Source organism: Camelina sativa, chromosome 11 (genome assembly GCF_030686135.1).
Source record: "Camelina sativa cultivar CO46 ecotype springtype chromosome 11, ASM3068613v1".
In the NCBI taxonomy this organism is placed as follows: Eukaryota; Viridiplantae; Streptophyta; class Magnoliopsida; order Brassicales; family Brassicaceae; genus Camelina; species Camelina sativa.
In genome coordinates this window covers 3898380-3923785 of record NC_141890.1, presented here as the reverse complement: position 1 = coordinate 3923785, position 25406 = coordinate 3898380, and the positions used below count along the sequence as shown (strand labels likewise).

Here is a 25406-nt window from a genome sequence, read left to right as displayed (position 1 = left end):
CTCAAACTCGGCTGTGTCATTTAAATTTAAGAGATCATACGGTCTCTAAAGATCTATTAAAATAGGTTTGGAGATTTTTATGGGATTAAAAATTTAATGCGTAGAGTTGTTTTTGGACAAATCGAAATGTATAGATGTTATCAAGGTATTTATGGCAATAAATGTATCTAATTAGGTCGATTTAAATAGTTACATTAAATGAGTTTTCAGGAACTGTTATTTTAGGAAAATAGTTAGGGGTTAATATTGTAAATAAAATAAATTAAATAACCAAAACTTTAAAGGCATGACACAAAATGTACTTCAAAAATAATAATATAGATACTCAATCATAAACTCGTAATTGTGATTATGTAACGAAAATAAAAATTACTATGATTTTTAAGAATGATTTGTTTAATAAAACAGGGAAAACTATCGTATGATTTTTTTAAGATTACATAATCATTAAGTTTGTTTTTAAAAAAATAATATGAACTTTTTTGCATGTTATAAGATCGATCCATGATGGGCTTTTTGGGCCAAGACGATAATATTTGAGAGATTCTCAAGACATATAAAAATTTGGGCCGGGTGGGCAATAATTCTGGGTTACCATCATCATCATCGGGTTGTTCGCCTGGAAAGTGGAAAATGCAATTGGGGGATGTCGCGATTCGACCTCGACCCCTAAGGGATTTGGCCGGTAACAAAAAAATTGGCTGAGATTTTAAGACTCTCTCTTTCCTCTTTGCACTCTCTCTCTCTCTCTCTCTCTCTCTCTCTCTCTATAGTTGGAAACCCTAGCTCCTCTGTTTCAATTCCACCATATCTCGCAAAGATAAATCGCCGCCCTTGGTTCTACCTTCGCTCGATTCGCCGCCTTGTTACTTTTATTATCTACGTCTGGTAGAAATTTTCCCTCTTTTAGCTGCAGATTGGCATCAGATTCCCTTCTGGATGTGTCGGTGATTGATTCTCAACGTCGGTGATGGTAGCTGCTAACAACGGATTCGAGAAGATGGATCAAGAACGAGTCAGAAAACGTCCTCGTATGACCTGGGACGAGGCTCCACCTGAACCTGAGGTTACTATTTTTTTTTTTTTTTTTTTTTTTTTTTTGATCTTTTGACATTTGAAAAATTAGAATTAGGGTGTTAGAATGTGGAGGAAAGACCAAGCATTTATGTTTTTAATTTTTGTGTGTGGTGAGGTTTTGATATGCTGACATTAGATTTTGACTTTTCATTGAGTTAGGCTAAAAGGGCTGTGATTAGAGGACATGGAAGCGATGGGAGGGTTTTGTCTCCACCTTTAAGGGAGGATGATCGTGATGGTCATTATGTTTTCACTTTGAGGGAGAATCTCACTCCTAGATGTGAGTTTATAAAACAAGTTCATTAATTTTTATTTGATTGATCAAGTTTACATGGTAGTATATGTGCATTGTTACTAGAGATGATCTTTTCGTTTTGGTGTTGTTTCATTGACATAATAATCCATTTTGAACATTTTTAGTTGTTTAACTTAACTCCAATGTGTGTTCTGTTTTGACAGATAAAATACTAAGCAAGATGGGTGAAGGTTAGCTGTCAAGTGGCATGGTGTGTTCGAGATAAAAAACTGTTTTTGTGAATCAAAATCGTGCCATTTCAGTGAACTTGCTGGTGTTGTAGGCACATTTGGTCGGGTTTTGGAATGTTGGGATCGTGATACAAAAGAATATGTGGCAATAAAGATCATCCGAAGCATTAAGAAATACCGGGATGCAGCAATGATTGAAATTGATGTTCTTCAAAAACTTTTAAAGAGTGATAAAGGCCGCACACGGTATATTATTTATCTTCTTCTAGATTTTTTATCTGATCGCAAGAGTGATATTGTTTCCTGCATAGGTGTATATATATCATTGCTCAGTTTCTTCATTTCTGCTTTGTCCTTGCAGCTGTGTACAGATGAAGGACTGGTTTGATTACCGGAATCATATTTGCATTGTAAGTGTCCCAATCAAGTTTCATTTATTTCTTTACCGCCATTGAAATGCATCTCTAATATTTAGTTTGTTCTATGTTCGGTGACCTATGAGCTTTGTTATTGTAAGAAGTGAATGAATCATAATCTTTCGGGCTACCTTTCTTTTGTATGATACCTTAAGTAACAGAAATCCAATTCCGTGTATAGTGTTTGTGTATTTAGTTTATCCATGTGGAATTTGTCAATGAAGACTGGAACTAAACAAAACCTTCCTTTGAATGATTTCTAATGGTGATACCAGGTGTTTGAGAAGCTTGGGCCAAGTTTGTTTGACTTTCTTAAGAGAAATAAATACTCTGCATTTCCTGTGGCCCTTGTTCGGGATTTTGGATGCCAGCTTTTGGAATCTGTAGCATGTCTGTCAATTGTTCCTTTCTGCTGTTATGTTATACAATTATCGTATCTAGCATGTTCAGTAACCATTTTTTTTTTGTCTTGGGCCAGTAGCGTTAGTTCCTACCTAATGCCTCTCTGCTCTTAACATACTTTTTGTTCTTATCTACAGATATGCACGAGTTACAATTAGTTCACACCGACCTCAAGCCAGAAAACATTCTTTTGGTGTCTTCTGAAAATGTAAAGCTTCCTGACAATAAGGTATCTGGAACTGAATTAGGTTAAGGTTGGGTTTTGGGTAAACTATGTAGTAATGATAGGCTAGTATTGTGAAAGAAAAAAACTTAACTTTTATTTTTGACATTTTGATGTTTGATTTTAATTAACAGAGGAGTTCGTCAAATGAGACACATTTCAGGTGCTTGCCAAAGTCAAGCGCCATTAAACTGATTGATTTTGGCAGTACTGTTTGTGATAACCGGATTCATCACTCCATTGTCCAAACAAGGCATTACAGGTCTCCGGAGGTCATTTTAGGTAACTAAATCAGTTATATGGATACATGCTTGCGGATTGTGTAGCTGACACTTACCAGTGAATGAACATATTTTCTGGTAACTAACCAGCGGCATATCATTACAGGTCTAGGATGGAGTTACCATTGTGACTTATGGAGTGTAGGTTGTATATTATTTGAACTATGCACGGTAAAGTCTTTCTCATCTTGTTGTCTGAATTCTTATCTCCTAATTTGAGTAGTTTTGCTTACTATTGTCAACACATTTAAACTGTACGATAGGGTGAGGCTCTCTTTCAGACGCATGATAACTTAGAACACCTAGCTATGATGGAGAGGGCATTGGGACCTTTGCCTGAACATATGACCCGAAAAGCCAGGTTAGTTTTCTAATTCCACAAACTTTTGGGTACACGGAAACTCCACAGAGAGATAAATGCTCATCGCTTGTTGCATGTACGGTCATCATGTTTTTGCAGCCGGGGTGCTGAGAAATATTTTAGGAGAGGGTGTAGGCTGAATTGGCCAGAAGGAGCCAACTCTAGAGAGAGTATTAGGGCTGTAAAAAGACTGGATCGTCTCAAGGTTTAAGCGCCATCAAATTCTTATTGTCCAATGGTATATCTTTTGTCTGATATGCCGTGACCTAAAGTAGAAACTGCTCACAATATTTGCAGGATATGGTATCGAAACATGTTGACAACACAAGATCCAGATTTGCAGATTTGTTGTATGGTTTACTGACATATGATCCATCTGAGCGTCTCACAGCAAACGAAGCTCTTGATCATCCTTTCTTGAAGAGTTGAAGTTGAGAAGATGCAAAATCAGATGAAGCAAGTGTGTCTAAAGAACAATGATCGCCATAAAATTTAGAATTTTACTTGGTAACAAGTGTTTTTTTGTTAGATTCTAAAGCTCCCTATTCTCATTAGCACCAAACAATAGTATTCCAATTCCAGTTTCAAGTTTGGCTATACACTTATTCTGGAAAACACCTCTGTTGTACATTTGTGTTGTTGAGAATAAAAAAATTTACGTCACCTTTTGAAACTAATCAACCTTGCCAATTGCATATCACAAGCAATCAACACAAGTACATTATCCATACCCATAGATTCGATTCTTCTTAACCTTCAATAAAGACTATCACCCACCAAGTACCCAACATCTCGATGAATATAAATGAGATGTTAAACAAAATACATTTGTGGCCAAATTCATAGTTTTAAAGCGTTTTCCAATGAAGTTGAAATAAAGGATGGATTGATGGAACATGAAGAGGGAGAATAAAGACATTATATTATAAATACCACTATACCAGAATCCTACTAGTCATCGTCTTAGGATGTTGTTTGCATTTCATAGATTCTTTAGTTAAAGATACTACTATAACATAAGAAACTCTAGTTTATGTACTTATAGTTGAAGACTATTCTCTATCATTAGGCATTGGTTTTGGTCGTTGTTACTCCAGCCAGATCTTCAGTGAAATCCATCAGCCTCTCTCCCACTTTTATCGATTATCAAATTCCAGTTGGTGAAGGTAAATGATAAGATCACGAGTGAGCTTGACACTGAACCATATGGGGATTAAGGTTAGGATCGCTGGCCAAATGAACCGCTGGACGGCTAAGTTGACTTCACCGGAAAATCCAAGAATCGGGAACAGAGAGTTCACCACCACGTAAGGAACGCAGAGAGTGAATAAAAGAGACACTATGATCGAACCAATAGCATCTCGAACCAGCCATGTAAAGGGAAGTCTGTTGATTCCGACGCTTCTGATTCTCTGAAGCTTTTCCCGCCACGCCACAGTCGTGAAACAGGTGATCCGTGTGCGCATAGTCTGCGAGGGAAGAACAGCAGTTACTTGTTACGCAACAAACAAAATGAAAACAAGTTCTTGATTGAAGGCTTGAAGCAATAATGATGGAAACAAAACAAACTTCTTTACCAGAAAGATCCAGATGTGTAGGACGACTACACCGCGCAACCAGTTGTGGTGAAACATATATACTGGGGACTCATGTAGTGGAACTTGTGATGGGATGATGATCATAAGGTTGATAAGGAGACCGAGCAATCCCGGTATGATGGAGATCTATTCATCAAGGTTTACAAGTTATACATATAAGTCCACAACAAAAGATTATTAATTTTCAATGAAAGACATAGGAGTCTTCTTACCCAGATGGAGAATAACAAGACATTCCTTATGAACATCAGAACATGGTTGAGAAGTAAATCAGTTCTTCCCGTCACGAAATGATCATAGACGAAGCAAATGAAGATATACATTCCTCGTAGGATACAGAATCCAATCCAGAAAGCACAAAGATCTAAAAATGATTGATTAGCAAAGAGGCACTTTAAAAAAAATTAGAAGCACAAAACAAAGGAGAGATACGTATGAAGCAAGATTAAGAAAATTACAAACCGTCGTGTTTGAGTCCGAAGGCCCTTCCAACTAGAATTGGTAAAGCCATGAAGGTTGTACTAACAAGAAACATACTCAGAGCAGCTAGAACCAACATCACTCCAATCCTCAGCATAAAACTGAAACTTACAACTAATCAGAATGTATTTTGTACCCGAATTATCTTTATTTAAAGCGTTTCCTTGGTTACCTTTTATCTCGTTGGTCATTTGTATCCTCTTCAGTGGTGGTATCGCTTTGAGGTCCATACAAACTGACTATAGAGCCTTCAGCTACGCCAAATACTAGAGACAGTGGTCTCACATTACGATTTGCAGGGTCTCTGCGGGGCTCTCCAAGCAAGAAATCACTCAACTTGAGCAAAGAACTGATAGTGATAACCCACTTGTGAACTATGGGTCTGAGGGATGGTGTAATAAAATTGACTAACCACCGAGGGCCAAATCTAATTAGGAACGCATAAGCAATAAGTAAACCAAGCACAAAATCTTCATCGTAGACCCTGCATGCATCCCGTGAGCGTACATTTTAATACATAATGTTTTAAGAGTCGAGAAATTAGAAACATTATGTGGTAAGGTCCAGAGTAGCATACCCAAATTGGAGAGGGAAAAAGGACTGGCTGATGAGACTGATTGTTTTTACTGGTAAGTAAAGCACAACCACCACCATTGCTCCATGTAAAGCAAACGCCAAGAGGATGGGACCAAGATGCAGTTTGGTAATTTTGTAGTTTGGTTCTGCAACATCTATCAGATACCAAAAGGCTCGTTTCTGAAGTATCTGCCAAAAGGAAGAAGAAAAAGTGAGAATATCTGATGATGCGTGAGGATGAAAACAAAAATACAAATGTTACCTTTTGGATAGCCTCCATGCAACATATAGCAACTACCAAGTAGAAAATTCCCATATGCCAATGTTTTGCAGCCAGGTGTGGATAGTCTGAAAGAACCTCAATGCTTTGGGAAATTGTTTTCCCCAGTATAGGGGAAGTACAGAAATCTAGCCAGCAACCAAGTATACAAGGCAGAACACCGAGTTTAAAGCACAAGATGAACGTATTCTTAACTGGCGGAGAAAACCATCTGAGTCTTGTTCTGTTTCGACGCAGAGGGAAGACACTTCCAAGGTAAGCCAAGAAAACCGATAATATAACCATTTTTCCGGCAGCTAATTCAGATGCATTTTCCTCAATCAAAACATGTGGGAAACAGCGTAGAAGAAAGAAGACAGCTCGGCCAATCGAAAATGGTATAAAAACTTTGAGAGAAGACCAATAGATGTTGATGGCAAGAACCTGTAGAGAAAAGAAAAAGAAAAAGAATCTGTTACTCAACATGTTCCAGGAAAGCTAAGACAATGCATGAATTTTGTTTTTGTTTTATGTAAGAGTAATTGAATATAGAGATAGCAAAAGACTCACAGCAAAAGTGTTGTCATTGAAAAGGAAAAAAACCCTTCTGATGGCTCCAAATTGATGAAGAGGCGTGTTTCGAGGAACAAACAGTAGTGGAAGAGGTCCCCTCTGAAAGATATGGAGAAATGGCAAGTGTAAGAGCTGATCATGCCACCAATCATTCAGAATTTGAAAATGATTTCCTAACAGCAGCAAAATGCCAGTAACATCTCTATCTCTTAGACCGTTCTCTAAGATGATCATAAGACGTAACAACTCAGGGTGTCTCCTTAAAATCTCTTCCATAATTTCCATAGAGACAACCATAAAGGTGATATCAAACACTATTTCAGCAGTGTAAAACAGGCCAGGAAATTTCAAGGACAGTTCTAAAACAGTCTGGTTCACAAACTCACTTTCCCTGTCCAAAGGGAGAAAAGAAAAGCAATATGCGTTGAAAGGAATCATCAAGACCCAAGGAAGAATCCAAGTCATGAAACGTAATGCTCTCAGTAGCAATCCCATTAAGAATTCGTGGCATGATAGTTTCTCTGGAGCGTTCTCGGAATAAATCGGAACAATTGAGTAGCGTCGCTTACAAATCTGTAGTAGAAAGAAAAAGAGAGAGACTTTAGAGAGTTCTTCCTCAAAACCACATAAAAAAGCAGTAAACTTTAAACTCAATTCGTTTGCAGAAGAAACAGAGTTTTAGAGAAAGGGTTTAAATAAAAAACCTCGCAGTGGTTTCGGTTACGGCGATTGAGCCAGAGAAAAAGACAATCTGAGTGGACAAACTTGAGAGAGCCTCGACACGCGCACGGATGTCTCAACGGATTATCTGGTTCCTCTGATGATTGGCAAATCCTACAAATGTCTAAAGCTTCGTTTTTTATGACAAATACTTCTGTAGGAACAGCTTCGTCGTCGCCGGAGCCGACGAGTTTGTCTTCCGCCGGAAATATCTCCATTCCCCGGAACAAGAAACCTTCAATTGTAAACTTGTACTTTCTCTCTCTCTGTATCTCTTTCTGCACTTCACTACTTTAGCGGCAAAAAGAAAACAATGGCTCCCAAAGAGAAAAGGTACGTACAGTATTTATTTAATTTAAATTAATAAAATAAATAATTTTAACGATTGAAAAAAAAAAGGGAAAATGAAATAAACGGTTACGATTGGTCGAGTGACGTATGGTTTCTCTGTTTCTTACTTTTTGACAGCTACAGAGTGACTTACCACGTTGCTTCCTCGGTAATTTATTATCACAGCTAGAAATTTCACTTCTTCCTTCTTCTTTTTTCCTTTATAGTTTCCACATTTAACTTTTATTTCCCTTTCAGAGATCAAATCATTAAAAAACTAGACCTGATCTAGATAATAAAAAGTGTTAGTAAGATTTTTTTAGTGACTAGAACAGGTTTGTGTTTAAGTGGGTTGTTGAAACAATTACCAAATACGAATAAGTTTTAATTTCTAGGCAGAAGCAAGATATGTGGTGAGCAAGGAATTCCAAAATAATGTAAAAGTGTTTTTAAAAAATCATTAAGGCAACTCTCTCATTGGCCAATTTTATAGGGTCCAAAAACAGAATCTGAGATGTGTGTCTCTACAGTTTACACCAATACTAAATACTGTGGGCAGAAAAAACAAATAAACGAAGCTGAGACGTGATACCCAACTACCCTAATACACTACTACAGTATACGAAACAAACGAAGGAGAACCCTAAATTGTCTTTTTCCAAAGTACTGAACACCAATAAATAATAATGATCTGTCGCGTAAGTGAACTTACTTAGCATCAACCAAAAGGGTAACTCAAAATAAAATAAAAAACGATGTAACTGATATGTAAGTACAAATGTTTTGGAGCTAACTATAATTTTAAAACCAGAAGCAAACAAACACAAAACTACCGAGCACAAACAAACCTACTTGATAAATGACCTAAGGAAAGATGCTTTGGGTGACCAAGAGGCCACATATGAGAATCACAGCGTACAAGCTAAAATCCATTAGAAGCGCGTCCATTATCTTCTTTACCATCATCACCGTCTCCAAAGCATTGCTCACTTGTTCTGCTATACCCTGCCCATTCATTACTGTCTCCGAGGCAGAGGCTGAGGGCGAATCTCCACGATGACTCAGCAGAACACGTCCAAGCACAATTGTGGCATCGGTCAATATGAGCAAGAAAACAGGCCTGAAGCTTACTATGTTGACTAGGGAAGAGAACCCGAGACGAGATAGTATGACAACAAGTGCAATCCCAAGAGCTGAGAACATCCGTAGGTATTCTGAAGCATCAATGGCCGCTCCAATGTGCTTTGGTTTGATGGTGTTCACAAAACTAGCCAGAGGAATAAATGCTTGAGAAGCACCTAAATCTACCACTGATGGAATTTGAGCACTTGAAGTTGTAGGAGTTGGTTGTATTGTTGCGTCGCTAGGATCTGAAGCAGAGGGTTCTGCCAATGTTTCAGCGTACCTCTGAGGCTGGACCGATTCTGCTCTGCTTTGATGGATGATATGATCTGTATTATCAACCACCGCAGCATTGGAGATGTTTTCCTGTGGACTTGTGAGAGCTGCAAAACCACAACAAAACAAGTAAGTTACCCCCTGGCGTCTCTTATTATGCTTATAAGAGATTGGAATCAACAACATATAAATGATGCTAACATTTTGACATGCTTGCTTATCCATTAAGCGTAGTGTAAAGGTAAGCCTCACGAAACATTAAAAATATCTTTCACGAAACTTTGTGGCACAATACAAGGCAAGCAAATATTAAAAACACAACATAATTGAGCGTTCCAAACACTTAACTGTGGTAGTGTGGTTGAACCGCCCCTGGGAAGAAAATTCACAGAATGGGAAAAGGAAACTTCAAAGTGCGAGGTGAATTAAGCACAAGCAGGGAACAGAGAAATCAGGTTCATAACAGATACTACCTTCGTTAAGATCTAAATTCAACTTAAGTAAAGTAGTTTCCCACTTGGATATAGCAGCTTCACAGCCCATTGTACTACTTCAATCAGAGGACACAATATACTAAAACATATAAATGTGGATACTTGTGCGTCTTATTCTAATCTACAAATTTACGCTAATTCAAAGATCCAATGGTGGGGGTTCCTACACATGATACTTGCAAACATGAATTCCACAATGTTTTAGTATATGATCAAAGAAGCCTACTTGATTTCAATTAACAACAAACTTACAGCACCTAGCTCCAAATTAAAAAAAAAAAAGCATGGCTTTATTTTCTCACCGCCCAATGCGAAAATAACAAAAACGAGAAAAGCAAGATGCAATGCAAATACACACATAAACAACCAACGGAAATCGAACAATTCAACGACTTTAATAATATGCCCTAAAGAGTGAGAGAGAGCACCGATTTCATCTTGAGGTATCTGATGAGGCGAGGGACTCGTGTCCGGGAAGGATTGGAGAAGAGAGTGGGAAAGGGAAGAAGTAGAATCGGAAGGAGAGGTTGGAGGAGGAACGCCGTTGATTTGACCAGTAATAAAAGCTAAACGATCAGATCCTCTTTCTAAGATCTTCCGCCTCCTTGCTTCTCTGTTGTTCGTCGCCATCGCCTCACCGGACAAAATCCACAATTACAGAGAGACGACGCCGTTGATATATCCTTCGTGGTGGTCAAAAGCTCAGCCTCGTGTCTTATTTAAAACGCGGATTTTAAATCACTTTTTTCTTTTCTTCAACAAACGCAAATCGCGAATAAAGAGTTTGGAGTAATGGGCTTTAATACAGGCCTAGTTAAGTCCAATTTGTATTATAGGCCCAAAAAACAAAAACTGCCAATGACAAATAAAAAAAATATTTAGGTACGTATATGATCAGTTTGGTTAATTTCTTTAGCTCAAAAACCATTTGTGGAATATTTCCAGAAGAAAAAAAAAGAAAAGAAAAGACAATGTTGACAATGACATAGTGATAACTGATAACAAGAGGAATTTAATTTTATAAATTGACTGGGACCAAAGAGAATAAAAAAAATGTCCAAACTCCAAACACAAGTCTCTCTCTATCTAGTACTAGTTAAATAAAAAAACTACACGAAAGAAAGAGAGCGTTGCCTCCACGCGACCACCACGAGAGAGAGATAAAGAGAAAGCCCCATTCCTTTAAAAAAAAAAAAAAATCAATCGTATCGCCCACAGTTTCTCTACTCACCACTCCGAACCAGAGATAGAGAGAGAGAGATGCAATCGCTGCAGGAGAAGGCATCGGTGTTGAGCGGCGTCGATCAGGCTGAGGCCTTCGCTATCGACGAATCCAATCTGTTCGAAAAGCTCGGTCTTCAGACCTTTATCAATCTCTCCACCAATTTCTACACCAGGTTCTTTCAATTCCCTTTTCTAACTATCTGTTTCCTCTGGCTCATTCCTTTCCATTTAATCTGGGTTTAGCCTAGGATACTGTGGTTGAAAGTGTGATTTTTTTTAAAAAAATTTCAAGTGATTCAAGTCCAGTCTCTGCTTTGTTCAACAGATTTGTTATATACAGTATGTGTCCACACTAGTGAACTCTCAAGATTTTTGACAGTTATGGACCTGTGTTGTTTGTTCTTAAGGGATATCTTGTTGATTCTTGGTTTTGGAAATGGTGGAGAGTAGGGTATATGATGACGAAGAAGAATGGTTTCGATCTATATTTTCTGACGCAAACAAAGAAGATGCCATCCAGAACCAGTATGAGTTCTTCGTCCAGCGTATGGGAGGCCCTCCTTTGTTTTCTCAGAGGAAAGGTTTGTCTTTTTTTTTTTTCTTACTTTTCGATTCTTCTCCCCTTTTGTTTATGTGTGTGTGTGTGTTTTAACCCAATTTTGGCTGATTGCATTCATATCTTGTTCTCTAGGTTGTATATGCTTTGGCTAAGAAACCGCACATTAGCTAACTCATTTGGTTTAGCCCTTTTGATGCTCACTTAGTTCACACAGACGCACTTGTTTATTTTAGAATACACTTTTGCGCTTGCGCCTATGTGAGTTGGTTTTGACTAAAAAGATGACTTGGCATTTCCCAAACTCGTTGCTTACTTTGTGGCTGTTTGTTATATCTTGCCAATGTGTAGGTCATCCTGCTTTGATCGGACGTCACCGTCCATTTCCAGTGACCCATCAAGCTGCAGAGAGATGGCTACACCACATGCAAAACGCTCTCGACGATTCGCTTGACATCGACCAGGACTCTAAAATCAAAATGATGAAGTTCTTCAGGTAACACCATCTTCTTCTCAGAGTCAAAAACACTGTAAATTCAGGAACCAAATTAAAAAAATAGTTCGATGGAAGTTTGATTGGGGTCTGTTTTATTCACTTTAAACCTTAAGAATTTCGGCAGATATTAACAAGCTGTATCTGTCTGTATCAGGCACACTGCGTTCTTCCTTGTGGCTGGAAATGAGCTCAAGACTCAGGATGAGAAATCGAAGAAGCATAAGCACAATTGTGCGTGTAGACACGCAGCGGAAAAACCAGCAGAAAAATGATTAGCAATATGTTGCTTAAAAGCTGTGCCGCCACACTTGCAACCTCGTTCATGGCATGGATACTTTAAGATCTCTTTACTTTATTATATGGCTCCGTTGCTTCGTTTATATATATAGCCCTTGGCTTATGAATAAAACTAGAATGAATTTTCAAATGTAATATGCATGTTTGGACTTTGGAGCTTGGTCGGAATTTTTCATTAAGTAAAAAGAAAAACAAAAGTTGGGACGAATAATGCTATATATAACATTAACTCAAACTTGAGTATAATCAAACAGAGCAATACCACTTAGTCACTTACTGATTGCAATTATTGAGTGTTGGCAAAAGAAACATTTATTAGTAGTTGATCTCCTTTTTTGTTAGTATGAGTCCTCCTTTGTTTTCTCAGAGGAAAGGTTTGCCTTTTTGTTACTTTTCGATTCTTCTCCCCTTTTGTTTATGTATGTGTGTATGTTTTAACCCAATTGGCTGGTTGCATTCACACTCTGTGATTCGTTCTCTAGGATTGCATATGCTTGACTAAAAAACCTCACATTTAACTAAGTCATTTGGTTGGTTTAAGCCCTTTTGATGCTCACTTAGTACATAAACGCACTTGTATATGTATGATTGTATCAAACGCATTTGTGCTAATGTGAGTTGGTAAAAGATGACTTGGCACTCCCAAACTCGTTGCATACTTGACTAAAACGAATTTTTATCATATCTTCCTTAATGTTATTTGAGAGACATGGAGCCAAAAACAACTTTATAGTTCAAATTGAAATTTCGAGCGTGAAAACCAAAAAAAAAAAAAAAAAATCGAACTTTTTAAGGAAAGATATAAAAATAAATAATACAGAAATAGAGAGAGAGAGAGAGAGAGAGAGAGAGAGAGAGAGAGAGAGAGAGAGAGAGAGCAGCTCTGAAATCAAAAATTCAAACGCTACAGATTTTTAATTTTCTACATCTGCCTCCAATTTGGGCGCTCTTCACTCCCCCCGGCGCTAAACTCGCCGACTAGGGTTTATTTCCAGATCTCCGGCGGTTACTCTTCCTTCTCCGCCGATGGACTCGGATTCCTCTAAATCGCGGATTGATCAGGTCCGTTTCTCTCTCTTTCTCTGAGAAACTTGTCTTCGCGAAGTGTCGACGAGTGTCGATGTTTGTACTTCTTCTTTCTCTTTTGTGCGTTAAAGTTTCTGACTTGAAGAACTTGTCTTTAATATCCGATGAACTGTGTATTGAAATTGAATTGTTCGAGTAGACCCGTAACCACCTTTAGGTGGAATCTCGTAATTTTAATTTTCACCTAAGATAGTGAAAGACTCGTTTTTTTTTCTTCTTTCCATGAAAGAGTTTCAATTTTGATATGGATTTCCCATAAATTAAGGTTTTTTTTTTTTTGAAGCTTTTCCTTAATTCAAGTTATGAACAGTGAATTAGTTAGGATTGAGTTTTTTTTTTCTGATATTGAAGCTAAAGTATGTTTGTACTGACTAAATTTTCTTATTATTGTTTGTTACTGTACTACTAGTTTTTTCATTCGAAGAAGAGGAAACATTCTTCACCAAATTTGAAGTCTGGGAGAAATGAGAAAAATGTGAAGGTGACAGGAGAAAAGTCTCCTGGAGACAAAGGCACTTTGGACAATTACTTGAAAGCCTCTCTGGATGACAAAAGCACTTTCAACAGTGGGTTGCAGGCAAGGCAGGAAGCGTTTACAAGAAAGTTGGATTTGGAGGTTTCTGCTTCGTCTGCTGGTGAAAATGTACGCCCCTGCGTGCCTAAACCTGTAATGCCTGCAACTTCTATAGGAGTTGAAGGGTGTTTGAACCAGAACGGATCTCAAGATTTGGATAAAGAAAGTGTTGCTACAACTGAAACTCATGCAACAGATGGTTTCCTCTGTGCTAGCCAGAAAGATAAATTAGAACTGAGAGACTTTGCCACTGGTTTCTTGTCCTTGTATTGTAGGTAATGTCCATTGTGCTGAATTTTCTATTCTTTCCATTACCATGAAGGAGTTCTTTGGTGAAACATCCATTCTTTTATTTGTCTGACTAGTCAATTGTTCTGTTTTATTGCAGTGGAATGCAGTCTGTTATTGGCTCACCTTCACATCAGAAGGCATGTGAACTAAAGCGTCAAAGCAGTTCATCATCACCATCCAAAGATATTAAAATTTCTCACAAGAGGCGCTGTGATTCCCAAATTATACCATCACTAGATGAACTTGCATATCCTCTCGGGAGTAAGCCTGAATCACTCGCTAGTATTGCTGATAAAAGAGTTAAATCTGTTTCAGACCCTACAAAGAAGGTATAAGAAAATATAAGTGAAATCAGCAGTAATGGTTACCTGTCCTCTTGCCATACTGATTCATCTTATATTATTTTATGTGTCTGTTCTAATATATTCACAGATACCGAGCAATGAACTTATTGAAATTCCAATGGGCTTGAGGAAGTGTACTAAGGCACCAGAATCGTCTGCTCATTTAACTGAATGCCACACACCTGGATCAGCCGTTAAATCATGTCCTGTTGGAACCCCTAAGTCAGGAAGTGGTAGCTCAATGTTCTCACCTGGAGATTCTTTCTGGAATGAAGCAATTCAAGTTGCTGATGGTTTGACAATTCCATTTGAGCAATCTGGTTCCGTAGAAGCTAAAAATGGAACTCAACATGGAACTATTATTTCATGCAGCAACAAAACAGATAATTGCAGTGAAAAGTTGAAGAGAAGTTTAGATATAGATGAAAGCAGAGTAAAGGATAAAGAAGCCATTGGTTTTTCAAAGGTCGTAGAGACGCATGGGAGAGATTTTAATAAAGAAGCATCTCCGCTTCCTGTCAAGAACCTTGAACTTTTGTTTCAGGATAAGAAAACAAACGGAGGTAACCAAGAGCGATGTGCTTCATTTGATCAGAATAACAGTACTCTAGGAATCAGCAGGATATCTGAATCTGTTTTTGTTGATGATAAAGGATGTCTTGATATTGCAAATAATGCTCAGGCAGATAATATCTCGATAGGCAGGGTGTATCCAGAATTCGAAAGAAACAAAGTTTTGTTGTGCGAGGAAAATCATAGTGAAAGATCTGTTTCTATGATAGGCAACTTAAGGAAATCAGTTGATTCTAGTGAATCTGAAGAAAGTCATACTCCTTCAAGCTCTCATCGTAGTAAAGATGGTTTAAATCTTAGCACTTGGCTTCCCTCAGAAGTTTGCAGCGTTTACAATAAGAAAGGAATATCTAAACTCTATCCTTGGCAGGTACATAACTGTTTGTTGATTTGTGGGTTGTTATTTGTTGATAATATTTAGATACAACTGATCATTATTTTCTATATTCCTACTCCTGGATAGATAGATAGATGTGAATTTGCTTCCTTAGTACAGTTTAAAAAGTGTAATATTAGCTGAGAGCCAGCAGCTAGTATTCGCCATCCAAAAGTATTTGCTTTTCATGCTTTGTTCCTTTCATGACATTATTATATCATTTATGCGGTGGTTGTACATGTGATATATGTTGGTTTCTTCCTATTTATATGTTTTATGAATTTGTACAAAACTTCTAGGCAATTTTTATTTTCGACTCTTTCTTAACTTTTGTAGTTATACTTTCTAAGTTTTGTTGTGGATTAATGAGTGATTTTGGGTCAGTAGTATTATATCTGAAAAAGTTTTCCTATTCTTTCTTGTATGCATGTTATTGCTTCTGACGTCCTTTTTATTAGCTGAATACAAATTGTGAATTTTCTAGGTCGAGTGTCTTCAGGTTGATGGTGTTTTGCAGAAAAGGAATTTGGTATATTGTGCTTCTACAAGGTATCTGCCAATTCAAAGTTTCTTCTTTTCTTATACTTTCTTCAGATCATGATAGCAGTATGATTAATCTCACTAACAGGCTTCTATCTTACAAGAATTCATGTTCAATTTCAAAACCATGCTGTTTGTGCAGTGCTGGTAAAAGTTTTGTTGCAGAAGTCTTGATGCTGCGACGGGTCATAACAACTGGAAAAATGGCATTGCTTGTGCTACCTTATGTATCCATTTGCGCCGAGAAGGTTTCGTTTGTTTCTCCAAGCATCCTACACGTTATATATTATCACTTTCTGTAAGTTTAGTTGTATTTGCAATTGGGTGCAGGCAGAACACCTTGAGGTCCTTCTTGAACCACTTGGTAAGCATGTTCGTAGTTACTATGGAAATCAGGGTGGTGGAACACTTCCTAAGGGCACTTCTGTGGCTGTTTGCACGATTGAGAAGGCCAACTCTTTGATAAATCGCTTGCTTGAAGAGGGTCGTTTGTCAGAACTTGGCATAATAGTTATAGATGAGCTACATATGGTATGGTTTTCAAATATCTCATCTCGGATAAGCATATAACTGTCTGAAACCACCTTTTTTTTAATCTTTGTTTTTAATCTTTGTTTTTAATCTGCTTTATCTTCGTATAGTTGGTACTGAATGCAGAATCTTCTGCGCATGGTTTATATAGGTGGGTGACCAACATAGGGGTTATCTTTTGGAACTTATGTTGACGAAACTTCGTTATGCTGCTGGTGAAGGAAGTTCAGAATCAAGTAGTGGTGAGAGTTCAGGGAATAGCAGTGGCAAGGCTGATCCTGCTCATGGCCTACAAATTGTGGGTATGAGTGCTACAATGCCGAATGTTGGAGCAGTTGCTGACTGGCTTCAAGTAAGAAAAAATCACAATTTGTGTGTATATATTTTGCTCTCACTCAGTTGCATGACACTTATCGTCAGATATACAAGTATTTGTGAATTCTATGGGAATTATAAGAATATGGCAGAAATACTGTTTGTGATTGTTAATAAGCTTTATGGTTTCAGTAAAATGAAGACATGTTTATCTTCAGATCTCTTAAATGCGTGATGATAGTTTTTCTCTATTTGTTACTTTCCGAAGCTATTGTCTTCACCTCTATTGAAACATTTTGCAAAGTTATTGTGGCCTTTTAACTTTATTTTTGTTTTACATGTTGAAAGGCAGCTTTATATCAAACAGAGTTTCGACCAGTTCCACTAGAGGAGTATATTAAGGTTGGGAGCACTATTTACAATAAAAAGATGGAAGTTGTGAGGACTATACCAAAAGTTGCTGATATGGGAGGAAAAGACCCAGACCATATAGTTGAGCTTTGTAACGAGGTAATGGCTCGGGCGAGTTATGTGTCTTCTTATGTCTTTCTGTATAAAGTCTTAATTTAGTACTTGTATTTTTTCTATATGTTTTTGATAAAACATATACGCGTATTTTGTTCAAGAAGGAATACTCACATTTACTGTTGCGATCCAGGTTGTTCAAGAAGGCAATTCAGTGCTGATATTTTGTTCGAGTCGAAAAGGATGCGAATCAACTGCTAGGCATATTTCAAAGTTCATTAAAAAGGTTCCCGTAGACGTTGATGGTGAAAATAGTGAGTTTATGGATATCAGATCGGCTATTGATGCCCTGCGAAGGTCACCGTCTGGAGTAGATCCTGTACTAGAAGAAACTCTTCCCTCTGGGGTTGCCTATCACCATGCTGGTCTTACAGTATGTTTACACATTCACCATAGTTTCTTTCTTTTCTTGTCTGGTTAGATTATATACTGGGATTGTGATTCTTTTTCTATTGACATGGGCGACGGTGAATTTTACGCAAAGTGAATATCGATATTCATTAGTACACTAGCCAACTAACTCTACTTGTATTACAGGTAGAAGAAAGAGAGATAGTTGAGACCTGTTACCGTAAGGGTCTCGTACGTGTCTTAACAGCTACATCCACTTTGGCGGCTGGGGTTAATCTGCCTGCAAGGAGGGTTATTTTTCGACAACCAATGATTGGCCGTGATTTTATTGATGGAACAAGGTACAAGCAAATGTCTGGTCGAGCTGGGCGGACTGGGATTGATACAAAAGGAGAAAGTGTATGTCTTCTCTGTGACTCTGGAAACTTCATATCAAAACTTCTGTCTTTTTAAGCATGCATTGTTCCATTTCTTAGACATATGTTCACATACATTTTTTCTTGTTTGGAGTGTCAGTGTTCTAGGCTTTTGGTTCTTGTTCTAAATTTATATTCTTAATAGGTGTTGATCTGCAAACCTGGAGAACTCAAGCGAATAATGGCACTTCTTAATGAAACCTGCCCACCATTGCAGTCTTGTTTATCTGAGGATAAAAATGGAATGACTCATGCAATTCTAGAAGTTGTGGCTGGTGGAATTGTTCAGACTGCCAAAGATATTCATCGCTATGTTAGATGTACACTTCTGAATTCTACAAAGCCCTTTCAAGATGTGGTCAAATCAGCTCAGGATTCTCTTCGGTGGCTGTGCCACAGGAAATTTCTTGAGTGGAATGAAGAGACAAAGTTATACACTGCAACACCCCTTGGACGTGGATCTTTTGGCAGTTCACTCTGCCCAGAGGAGTCACTTGTAATCCAATCTGACTCTTTATAACTGAAATTGCATTTTATGTAGTATTATGTAAGCATGTTTGACGTCCATGTAATTGGTGTTGCTGCAGATAGTGCTGGATGATCTTCTACGAGCACGTGAAGGACTAGTTATGGCTTCTGATTTACATTTGGTCTACTTAGTCACACCAATCAATGTTGGTGTTGAACCAAACTGGGAATTGTATTATGAACGGTTCATGGAATTGTCTCCTTTAGAGCAGGTAATTTTGTAACTTTTGTTCTCTCTATTAATGTATGGCATAATTATATGTTGATAAGCAGAAAGTATGCTTTTAGCTATCTTCTTCCTCTAAATTGACTGTTATTCTAGTTTAGATGTTATTCTTCTTATTAAAATTTTAGTGTTTTACAAAATAGTTATGCATTCTCTTTCTCCTTCACTTCCGTTGTGGAAAGCTGAATTGCAACCTTCAAGTGTTTTGCAGCTTTTTGAATAGAACTATAAAAGTCAGGTCTTGTTATTTGTGCATGTAGTTTTTTTTGAGAAAATCTTTATACGCTGATACTTTTACTTTTTATCTCTCAATTTCAGTCTGTTGGCAAAAGAGTTGGAGTGGTCGAACCTTTCCTGATGCGCATGGCACATGGTGCAACAGTTCGCACTCGAAACAGATCACAGGATGTAAAAAACAATTTGCGTGGAGAATATGACAATCGGCATGGTTCAACAAGCATGAAAATGCTTTCAGATGAACAAATGCTTCGAGTGTGCAAGCGATTTTTCGTTGCTCTCATCTTGTCAAAATTAGTTCAGGTGCCCCTCTCCCCCTCCCCCGCTTTTTTGTTTTTTTTCCGTTTTTTTTGTGTTTTATCTTTGCTAAAGCTTTTATTTTGGTTCTTGTATATGTAAACCCCTACTAGCTTGCATGATCATCTACGCTTCATTATATTTTGTTAATCTGCTTATTTAACTTACATTTCCTACTTGGTTGGCCCTTGCATGAATTGGTTTGTATCATATTTCCTGTTTTAAATTTTTTTAAAAACGTTTTCTTTTGCATCAGAAAGCACGGTGATGATCGACGTCTCTAATAGCTAACTTGTTTGTTTTTGTATTTGAACTATGCAATGCAGGAAGCTTCTGTGACTGAGGTCTGTGAAGCGTTCAAAGTGGCTAGAGGCATGGTTCAAGCGCTACAGGAGAATGCTGGAAGGTTTTCTTCCATGGTTTCAGTGTTCTGTGAGAGGCTGGGATGGCATGATTTGGAAGGATTAGTTGCCAAGTTCCAGAACCGTGTTTCATTTGGTGTCAGGGCTGAGATTGTTGAACTTACTAGCATTCCATATATAAAGGTACTTGCAGCTTCCAGGAACTTATAGCTAGGATATGAAGACTCTTGCTAAGGATGGTTTTTGGTTTTGAATAAATAGGGTTCAAGAGCTAGAGCGTTGTACAAAGCTGGCTTGCGTACATCTCAGGCGATAGCTGAAGCATCCATCCCTGAAATTGTCAAAGCTCTCTTTGAATCTTCAGCGTGGGCTGCAGAAGGTAAATCAGTTTTCTTAGACAGTTTAAATTGATGTTTTGGTTGCTTCATTGAGATCTCGCTTGCTTATATAAAACATTGATAAGTAGAATGTTTGTCAGAAAGAATATTGTATCTCTTTCATCTAATGTGCTCAGAGTTAATATGGTGTATCAGGTACAGGACAAAGAAAGATACACTTGGGATTAGCCAAGAAAATTAAGAACGGGGCACGCAAAATTGTTCTTGAGAAAGCAGAAGAGGCAAGGGCTGCTGCATTCTCTGCTTTTAAGTCACTTGGTTTGGATGTTCATGAGCTTTCAAAGCCCTTGCCTTCTGCTCCTGCTATGATTCCCAATGGAAAACAAACTACTGAAAGAGACAATTCCAGAGGCTCTGTTGGTCCCGAAAAAGTACGACATGTTCCAGGAAGATTAAGCATAGAGGGGCACATGGAATGTGAAACCTTTGATACAGATAATCACAGAGAAAAGCCAAGGGTCGTATTAGGGGTTTCATCAGAAGTTAACTTGACCAGTCATCTTCCTAATCTTCAACCTATAGGAACTACAGTCGGCACTAATGGGCCTAGTGCTGTTGGTATTCTTTCCAGTGATACTTCCCCTATCCCTGTTTACGATGACAGAGAGATAAAAACTGAGGACAATGTTGATCAGCATTTGACTAGGAATTCGCATATTACTCTGAGTAATAAGGATGGTACAGGTGAAAAGGGTCCAATAACTGCAGGAAATATTAGTGGCGGATTTGATTCATTCCTGGAACTGTGGGAATCTGCTGGCGAGTTTTTTTTCGACATCCACTATAATAAACTACAAAATTTGAATTCCCGCATCTCTTATGAGATACATGGAATTGCTATCTGCTGGAACAGCTCCCCTGTATACTATGTCAATCTTAATAAGGATCTTCCCAACCTGGAATGTGTAGAAAAACAAAAGCTTATCGAGGAGGATGCAGTTGTTGGCAAGAAGGAGGTTTTTGCCACCCACAACATGTTTGATGTTATAAAGTCTAGGTGGAACAGAATCAGTAAAATAATGGGGAATGTAAGTACGAGAAAGTTCACATGGAATTTAAAAGTCCAGATTCAGGTGCTTAAGAGTCCCGCCATTTCAATCCAAAGATGCACTCGCCTAAATCATGCGGAAGGGATCAGAGATCTTGAGTTGGTTGATGGATCTTGGTTAATGATGCCTCCGCTTCACATAAGCCAAACCATTGATATGAGCATTGTGACATGGATTCTTTGGCCAGATGAGGAAAGACACTCAAATCCAAATATAGATAAGGTAATTCCAGATGTACTATTATTGGAATCAATGCAATATATATCATATGTGTCCTGATGACGGTGTTGAACAAGAAAAGCAACAAAGTATAAATATCTTTTTTATCTTTTATTATCTCTTGGTTTGTCTATCATCCCACAGATATAGCTTATAGGTACTTCCTTATTATAGTTTTTGATCCAAAGTTACTAAAACTGTTAATGTGGTGTTAAAGGAAGTAAAGAAAAGACTATCCCCAGAGGCAGCTGAAGCTGCTAATCGCAGTGGCAGATGGAGGAATCAGATCCGAAGGGTTGCCCACAATGGTTGCTGCAGACGGGTTGCTCAAACAAGAGCCCTTTGTTCAGCTCTTTGGAAGATTCTTGTTTCTGAAGAACTTATTGAAGCACTGACAACCACTGAAATGCCGCTGGTATATCTTCTTTAACTTGCTTTAGTTGCGGAAGATTTTCTAAACTTCACCAGCATCCCGCTGGATGATGTGCTTAAAGTTAAATATTTATGTGTATTTTCCAAATCAGCCATGTGTTTGCTACCTTACAGCTTCCTGAGGAATGCCCAGGGAGGCAGTCAATTCAAAGATATTTCAACTCTGATAAGTTAGTTGTTTTTCGGCAGTATAATGCTTTCATTACGTGTTTCAGGTTAATGTCCTTGCAGACATGGAACTGTGGGGTATAGGCGTCGATATAGAAGGATGCCTTAGAGCACGGAATAAATTGCGGGATAAACTGCGGTCCCTTGAGAAGAAAGCATTTGAATTGGCTGGCATGACATTTTCATTGCACAACCCAGCTGATATTGCAAATGTGTTGTTTGGACAGTTGAAATTGCCCATACCGGAAAACCAATCTAAAGGGAAACTTCATCCAAGTACTGATAAGCATTGCTTGGATCTTTTAAGGTATTCTAAAGTACTAACTCATTTTCCTTACATTGTGTTCTTTATTTTTTCATCACAAAGGATAATAGACTTTTTGAGGTACTTTTCAGCAGTAAATTATGTAAAGAAAAAGTCTGCGGTTATGTTATCAAGAACACGATTCCCCCTAAGCGACTGAGATTCTATTTTAGTCTGACCACATTGGTATACAACTTTGTCCCAGGAATGTGCATCCTGTTGTCCCAATTATCAAAGAACACCGCACTTTGGCAAAGCTCTTAAATTGTACACTTGGATCAATTTGTTCGCTTGCTAAACTACGCTTGAGCACGCAAAGGTACACTTTGCATGGCCGCTGGCTTCAAACATCAACAGCAACAGGGCGGGTTTCCATAGAGGAGCCTAATCTCCAAGTATGACTTTTGCTATGTTTCCTTTTTCATTCTGTCGTGTATCTTAAAATTAATGACCATGTTACTTTTCTGCAGTCTGTTGAGCATGAAGTAGAGTTCATATTGGATAACCATGGAAAGGACGTAAATTCACATGCTGATCGTTACAAAATAAATGCACGTGACTTCTTTGTTCCTACTCAGGTAAATTTCTAAGTAATTGCTAAAAGTTTTTGTCTTTGGTCTTCAAGCCAACTAGAAATTATTTCTCAAAAAAGAACTGTACAACTGAAAGCATTTATTTAGAATGGCAAAAAAAAAAAAAAAACTGAAAGCATTTATTTCCTCCAGAGCATAATTGTAGAGAGGTCAGTAGTTTGGGTCCTCCTGAGTTATTAGGCTAGTTACCCGAGGTTAAGGGGATTTCACATGTGCAGTTGAAAAGGTATTGGAAGCGCATAGTTGCTAAGTTAAGACTGTTTTATTATTTCAAGCTCATTCAGTGTGAAGGAATGAAGATGACAACAAAATCTTGCACAACTCCAGAGTAGGATAGAACCATACTGAATAATAGGTCTTTTACTGGCAAAAGTGTTGAGTATTTCACATCATCTTTGGTCCCATGTATTTTAATCACCTTAGCCATAAAAGTTTTCTTGAATGTTGAACTTAATGTTGACTTTTTCCACCACAGGAAAATTGGTTACTCTTGACGGCAGATTATTCACAGATAGAGTTGCGACTTATGGCACACTTTTCTAGAGATTCCTCGTTGATTTCGCAGCTTAGTCAGCCAGAAGGTGATGTCTTTACAATGATAGCTGCAAAGTGGACTGGGAAAGCGGAAGGTTCTGTTAGTCCACATGATAGAGATCAGACCAAAAGATTGATCTATGGAATTCTTTATGGAATGGGTGCAAATAGGCTCGCAGAACAGCTTGAGTGCAGCTCAGATGAAGCCAAAGAGAAAATTAGAAGCTTTAAAAATTCTTTCCCTGCAGTCACCTCTTGGCTAAACGAAACCATTTCATTTTGCCAGGAAAAAGGGTGAGGATGTTACACTCTATTTCCCCTTCTATTTGGTTTGAATCCACTCCCATATGCTCCTTTAAACCATCATATTTCTCATAGTTTATGTGATCAATTGGGTTGTACTTTTATGAATTATAATCATAATTGCAGAACATTTTGATATGCAGATACATTCAGACTCTCAAGGGAAGAAGGCGGTTCTTGTCGAAAATAAAATTTGGGAATGCGAAAGAGAAATCTAAGGCTCAAAGGCAAGCTGTAAATTCCATGTGCCAGGTCTGATCTTGTTTCTTCCTTTCTTTCTCCCTGACGCTTAGTGTTATCCTCTCACGTTTAATAGACTGTCTATTTCACAAAAACTATCTATTTAGATTGAAAAGTGTTCTCTTCCCTTTTCGCTCTTTGGTTGGTGCTATTGGTTTTAAGGGGTCTCATTCACTTAAGAGAGAACTCTTTGTTGAAAGAGTCCCTAACTAAATAATTTTACCGGGCTGTGGGTTTATTCAGGGATCTGCTGCTGATATAATCAAGATTGCGATGATAAACATCTATTCTGCAATTGCTGATGATGTTGGTACCGCAACATCTAGTTCTTCAACTGAAAGTAGGTTTCACATGTTAAAGGGGAGATGCCGAATTCTTCTACAAGTGAGTTTTCCACCTTTTTTTTTATTTGATTTTCGTTTTTTTCCATACATGCAATATCTGACTTCCTTCTGCAAGTAATTTTATCATTGTCTATAGCTAATTATTGTGATACATCTTAACGCAGGTGCATGACGAACTTGTGCTGGAAGTTGATCCTTTGTATGTAAAAGAAGCTGCAATATTGCTACAAACCAGCATGGAAAATGCGGTTTTCCTCCTCGGTATGTTACCTTGTATACAAGCTTCTTAGTATGTGATGTACATATGTGATATGTGTATATATATTGACATTATTAATTCTATTCTATATATTTCAGTCCCTCTACATGTGAAAGTGAAGGTTGGGAAAACATGGGGATCCTTACAGCCGTTTCAGGCTGATTAAGTAAGACATCAGCAAAAATTCAGCAAGTCGTCAACATTCAATTCTAAGAGCGTCGGATGGTTTTGAGCAACTCGCTCACAGGCCAGTATGATGCATCAAAAATGTTTTAGTATCCATGGCTTGACTCGATGCCATGCTCTGATTCATCTTCATGAAGTGATGAAGAGAAATGATCTCACCGGCTTCTTTGACAGGCAAGTACATATGCGTGGAGCATGCCAAAGGGAATTGCTCCTGCTGTGTTCTCAGACGGCTCTTATCGAAGCTTCAAAAAGAGTCTCTGTATACTAAAAAGAGGTAACTTCAATAGCTACCATAGTTTTTACTTAGACACTGACCAAAATCGTAGAAAGGATAAGCGAAAGCAATTTCACTTTTAGATTGTAAATAAATACCTACTTTTTTTTTTTTTTTTGTAAATAAAGATTAGCGAAAGCAATTTCACTTTTTGATGGTTCAAAAGGAGTAAATATATTGGTTCAAAGTATGCTCTGTATATTTTTATAGATTTGATATGTACTTTATAGGGTTTGAACCCCAAAAAATGTATTTTTAGAACAAAGAGACTAAAGGTCTCT

At 37.9% G+C, this 25406-nt stretch overlaps 4 protein-coding genes and 1 pseudogene across 11 annotated transcripts; 3 read left to right on the top strand and 2 right to left on the bottom strand.

Annotated features, from left to right (window-relative positions):
* Nucleotides 1-566: 566 nt before the first annotated feature.
* On the top strand, nucleotides 567-3909 carry LOC104721562 (serine/threonine-protein kinase AFC3). 4 transcript variants are annotated; one of them, XM_010439572.3, is made up of 12 exons: nucleotides 567-1066; nucleotides 1237-1357; nucleotides 1537-1563; nucleotides 1656-1809; nucleotides 1925-1973; nucleotides 2255-2369; nucleotides 2519-2610; nucleotides 2739-2886; nucleotides 2992-3056; nucleotides 3149-3246; nucleotides 3346-3451; nucleotides 3544-3909. In XM_010439572.3, the coding sequence occupies exons 1-12, from the start codon at nucleotides 971-973 to the stop codon at nucleotides 3673-3675; spliced, it is 1203 nt and encodes a 400-aa protein (XP_010437874.2). In that variant the 5' UTR covers nucleotides 567-970; the 3' UTR covers nucleotides 3676-3909. The 4 variants fall into 4 exon arrangements, with proteins under 4 accessions (XP_010437874.2, XP_019088839.2, XP_087330152.1 ...); XM_019233294.2 differs by having other exon boundaries at nucleotides 589-1066; nucleotides 1537-1583; XM_087474026.1 differs by lacking the exon at nucleotides 3544-3909 and having other exon boundaries at nucleotides 618-1066; nucleotides 3346-3457.
* A 239-nt stretch (nucleotides 3910-4148) lies between these two features.
* On the bottom strand, nucleotides 4149-7776 carry LOC104721561 (putative E3 ubiquitin ligase SUD1; annotated as a pseudogene). Its single transcript, XR_015571819.1, has 9 exons — nucleotides 7437-7776; nucleotides 6730-7305; nucleotides 6163-6603; nucleotides 5902-6089; nucleotides 5497-5808; nucleotides 5307-5425; nucleotides 5057-5208; nucleotides 4824-4970; nucleotides 4149-4715 (listed from the first exon to the last, which is right to left on the bottom strand). The product of XR_015571819.1 is annotated as a putative E3 ubiquitin ligase SUD1 (transcript).
* Nucleotides 7777-8494: 718 nt separating this feature from the next.
* Nucleotides 8495-10465, bottom strand: LOC104721560 (uncharacterized). Its single transcript, XM_010439569.3, has 2 exons — nucleotides 10103-10465; nucleotides 8495-9287 (listed from the first exon to the last, which is right to left on the bottom strand). The coding sequence occupies exons 1-2, from the start codon at nucleotides 10302-10304 to the stop codon at nucleotides 8647-8649; spliced, it is 843 nt and encodes a 280-aa protein (XP_010437871.1). The 5' UTR covers nucleotides 10305-10465; the 3' UTR covers nucleotides 8495-8646.
* Nucleotides 10466-10701: 236 nt separating this feature from the next.
* On the top strand, nucleotides 10702-12455 carry LOC104721559 (two-on-two hemoglobin-3). 2 transcript variants are annotated; one of them, XM_010439568.3, is made up of 4 exons: nucleotides 10702-11071; nucleotides 11349-11479; nucleotides 11806-11950; nucleotides 12105-12455. In XM_010439568.3, exons 1-4 carry the CDS (start codon nucleotides 10935-10937, stop codon nucleotides 12220-12222), a joined length of 531 nt encoding a protein of 176 aa, XP_010437870.1. In that variant the 5' UTR covers nucleotides 10702-10934; the 3' UTR covers nucleotides 12223-12455. The 2 variants fall into 2 exon arrangements, with proteins under 2 accessions (XP_010437870.1, XP_087331389.1); XM_087475263.1 differs by having other exon boundaries at nucleotides 10730-11071; nucleotides 11306-11479.
* Nucleotides 12456-13063: 608 nt separating this feature from the next.
* On the top strand, nucleotides 13064-25312 carry LOC104727606 (helicase and polymerase-containing protein TEBICHI). 3 transcript variants are annotated; one of them, XM_087475832.1, is made up of 27 exons: nucleotides 13064-13309; nucleotides 13743-14182; nucleotides 14296-14527; nucleotides 14631-15105; nucleotides 15325-15485; nucleotides 15976-16040; nucleotides 16174-16279; nucleotides 16362-16562; nucleotides 16714-16914; nucleotides 17226-17387; nucleotides 17536-17775; nucleotides 17940-18152; nucleotides 18315-18665; nucleotides 18757-18909; nucleotides 19242-19463; nucleotides 19784-20002; nucleotides 20081-20198; nucleotides 20353-21488; nucleotides 21703-21900; nucleotides 22133-22392; nucleotides 22595-22784; nucleotides 22860-22967; nucleotides 23458-23810; nucleotides 23963-24071; nucleotides 24303-24443; nucleotides 24568-24664; nucleotides 24761-25312. In XM_087475832.1, the coding sequence occupies exons 1-27, from the start codon at nucleotides 13274-13276 to the stop codon at nucleotides 24826-24828; spliced, it is 6255 nt and encodes a 2084-aa protein (XP_087331958.1). In that variant the 5' UTR covers nucleotides 13064-13273; the 3' UTR covers nucleotides 24829-25312. The 3 variants fall into 3 exon arrangements, with proteins under 3 accessions (XP_087331958.1, XP_087331957.1, XP_087331959.1); XM_087475833.1 differs by having other exon boundaries at nucleotides 13087-13309; nucleotides 15225-15485; XM_087475831.1 differs by having other exon boundaries at nucleotides 13066-13309; nucleotides 14631-15485.
* The last annotated feature ends 94 nt before the right edge of the window (nucleotides 25313-25406 follow it).

Bases quoted from the DNA above. Each gene is read 5' to 3' on its own strand.
- LOC104721562 (XM_010439572.3), top strand. From the start codon at position 971: ATGGTAGCTGCTAACAACGGATTCGAGAAGATGGATCAAGAACGAGTC. The intron at 1,358-1,536 runs GTGAGTTTATAA...CTGTTTTGACAG, and splicing joins GGAGAATCTCACTCCTAGAT to ATAAAATACTAAGCAAGATG. The intron at 3,452-3,543 runs GTTTAAGCGCCA...CAATATTTGCAG, and splicing joins AAAGACTGGATCGTCTCAAG to GATATGGTATCGAAACATGT.
- LOC104721559 (XM_010439568.3), top strand. From the start codon at position 10,935: ATGCAATCGCTGCAGGAGAAGGCATCGGTGTTGAGCGGCGTCGATCAG. The intron at 11,072-11,348 runs GTTCTTTCAATT...GGTGGAGAGTAG, and splicing joins TCCACCAATTTCTACACCAG to GGTATATGATGACGAAGAAG. The intron at 11,480-11,805 runs GTTTGTCTTTTT...GCCAATGTGTAG, and splicing joins TTTGTTTTCTCAGAGGAAAG to GTCATCCTGCTTTGATCGGA.
- LOC104727606 (XM_087475831.1), top strand. From the start codon at position 13,274: ATGGACTCGGATTCCTCTAAATCGCGGATTGATCAG. The intron at 14,183-14,295 runs GTAATGTCCATT...GTTTTATTGCAG, and splicing joins TTCTTGTCCTTGTATTGTAG to TGGAATGCAGTCTGTTATTG. The intron at 16,915-17,225 runs GTAAGAAAAAAT...ACATGTTGAAAG, and splicing joins CAGTTGCTGACTGGCTTCAA to GCAGCTTTATATCAAACAGA.
- LOC104721560 (XM_010439569.3), bottom strand. From the start codon at position 10,304: ATGGCGACGAACAACAGAGAAGCAAGGAGGCGGAAGATCTTAGAAAGA. The intron at 9,288-10,102 runs GTGCTCTCTCTC...GTGGTTTTGCAG, and splicing joins GATACCTCAAGATGAAATCG to CTCTCACAAGTCCACAGGAA.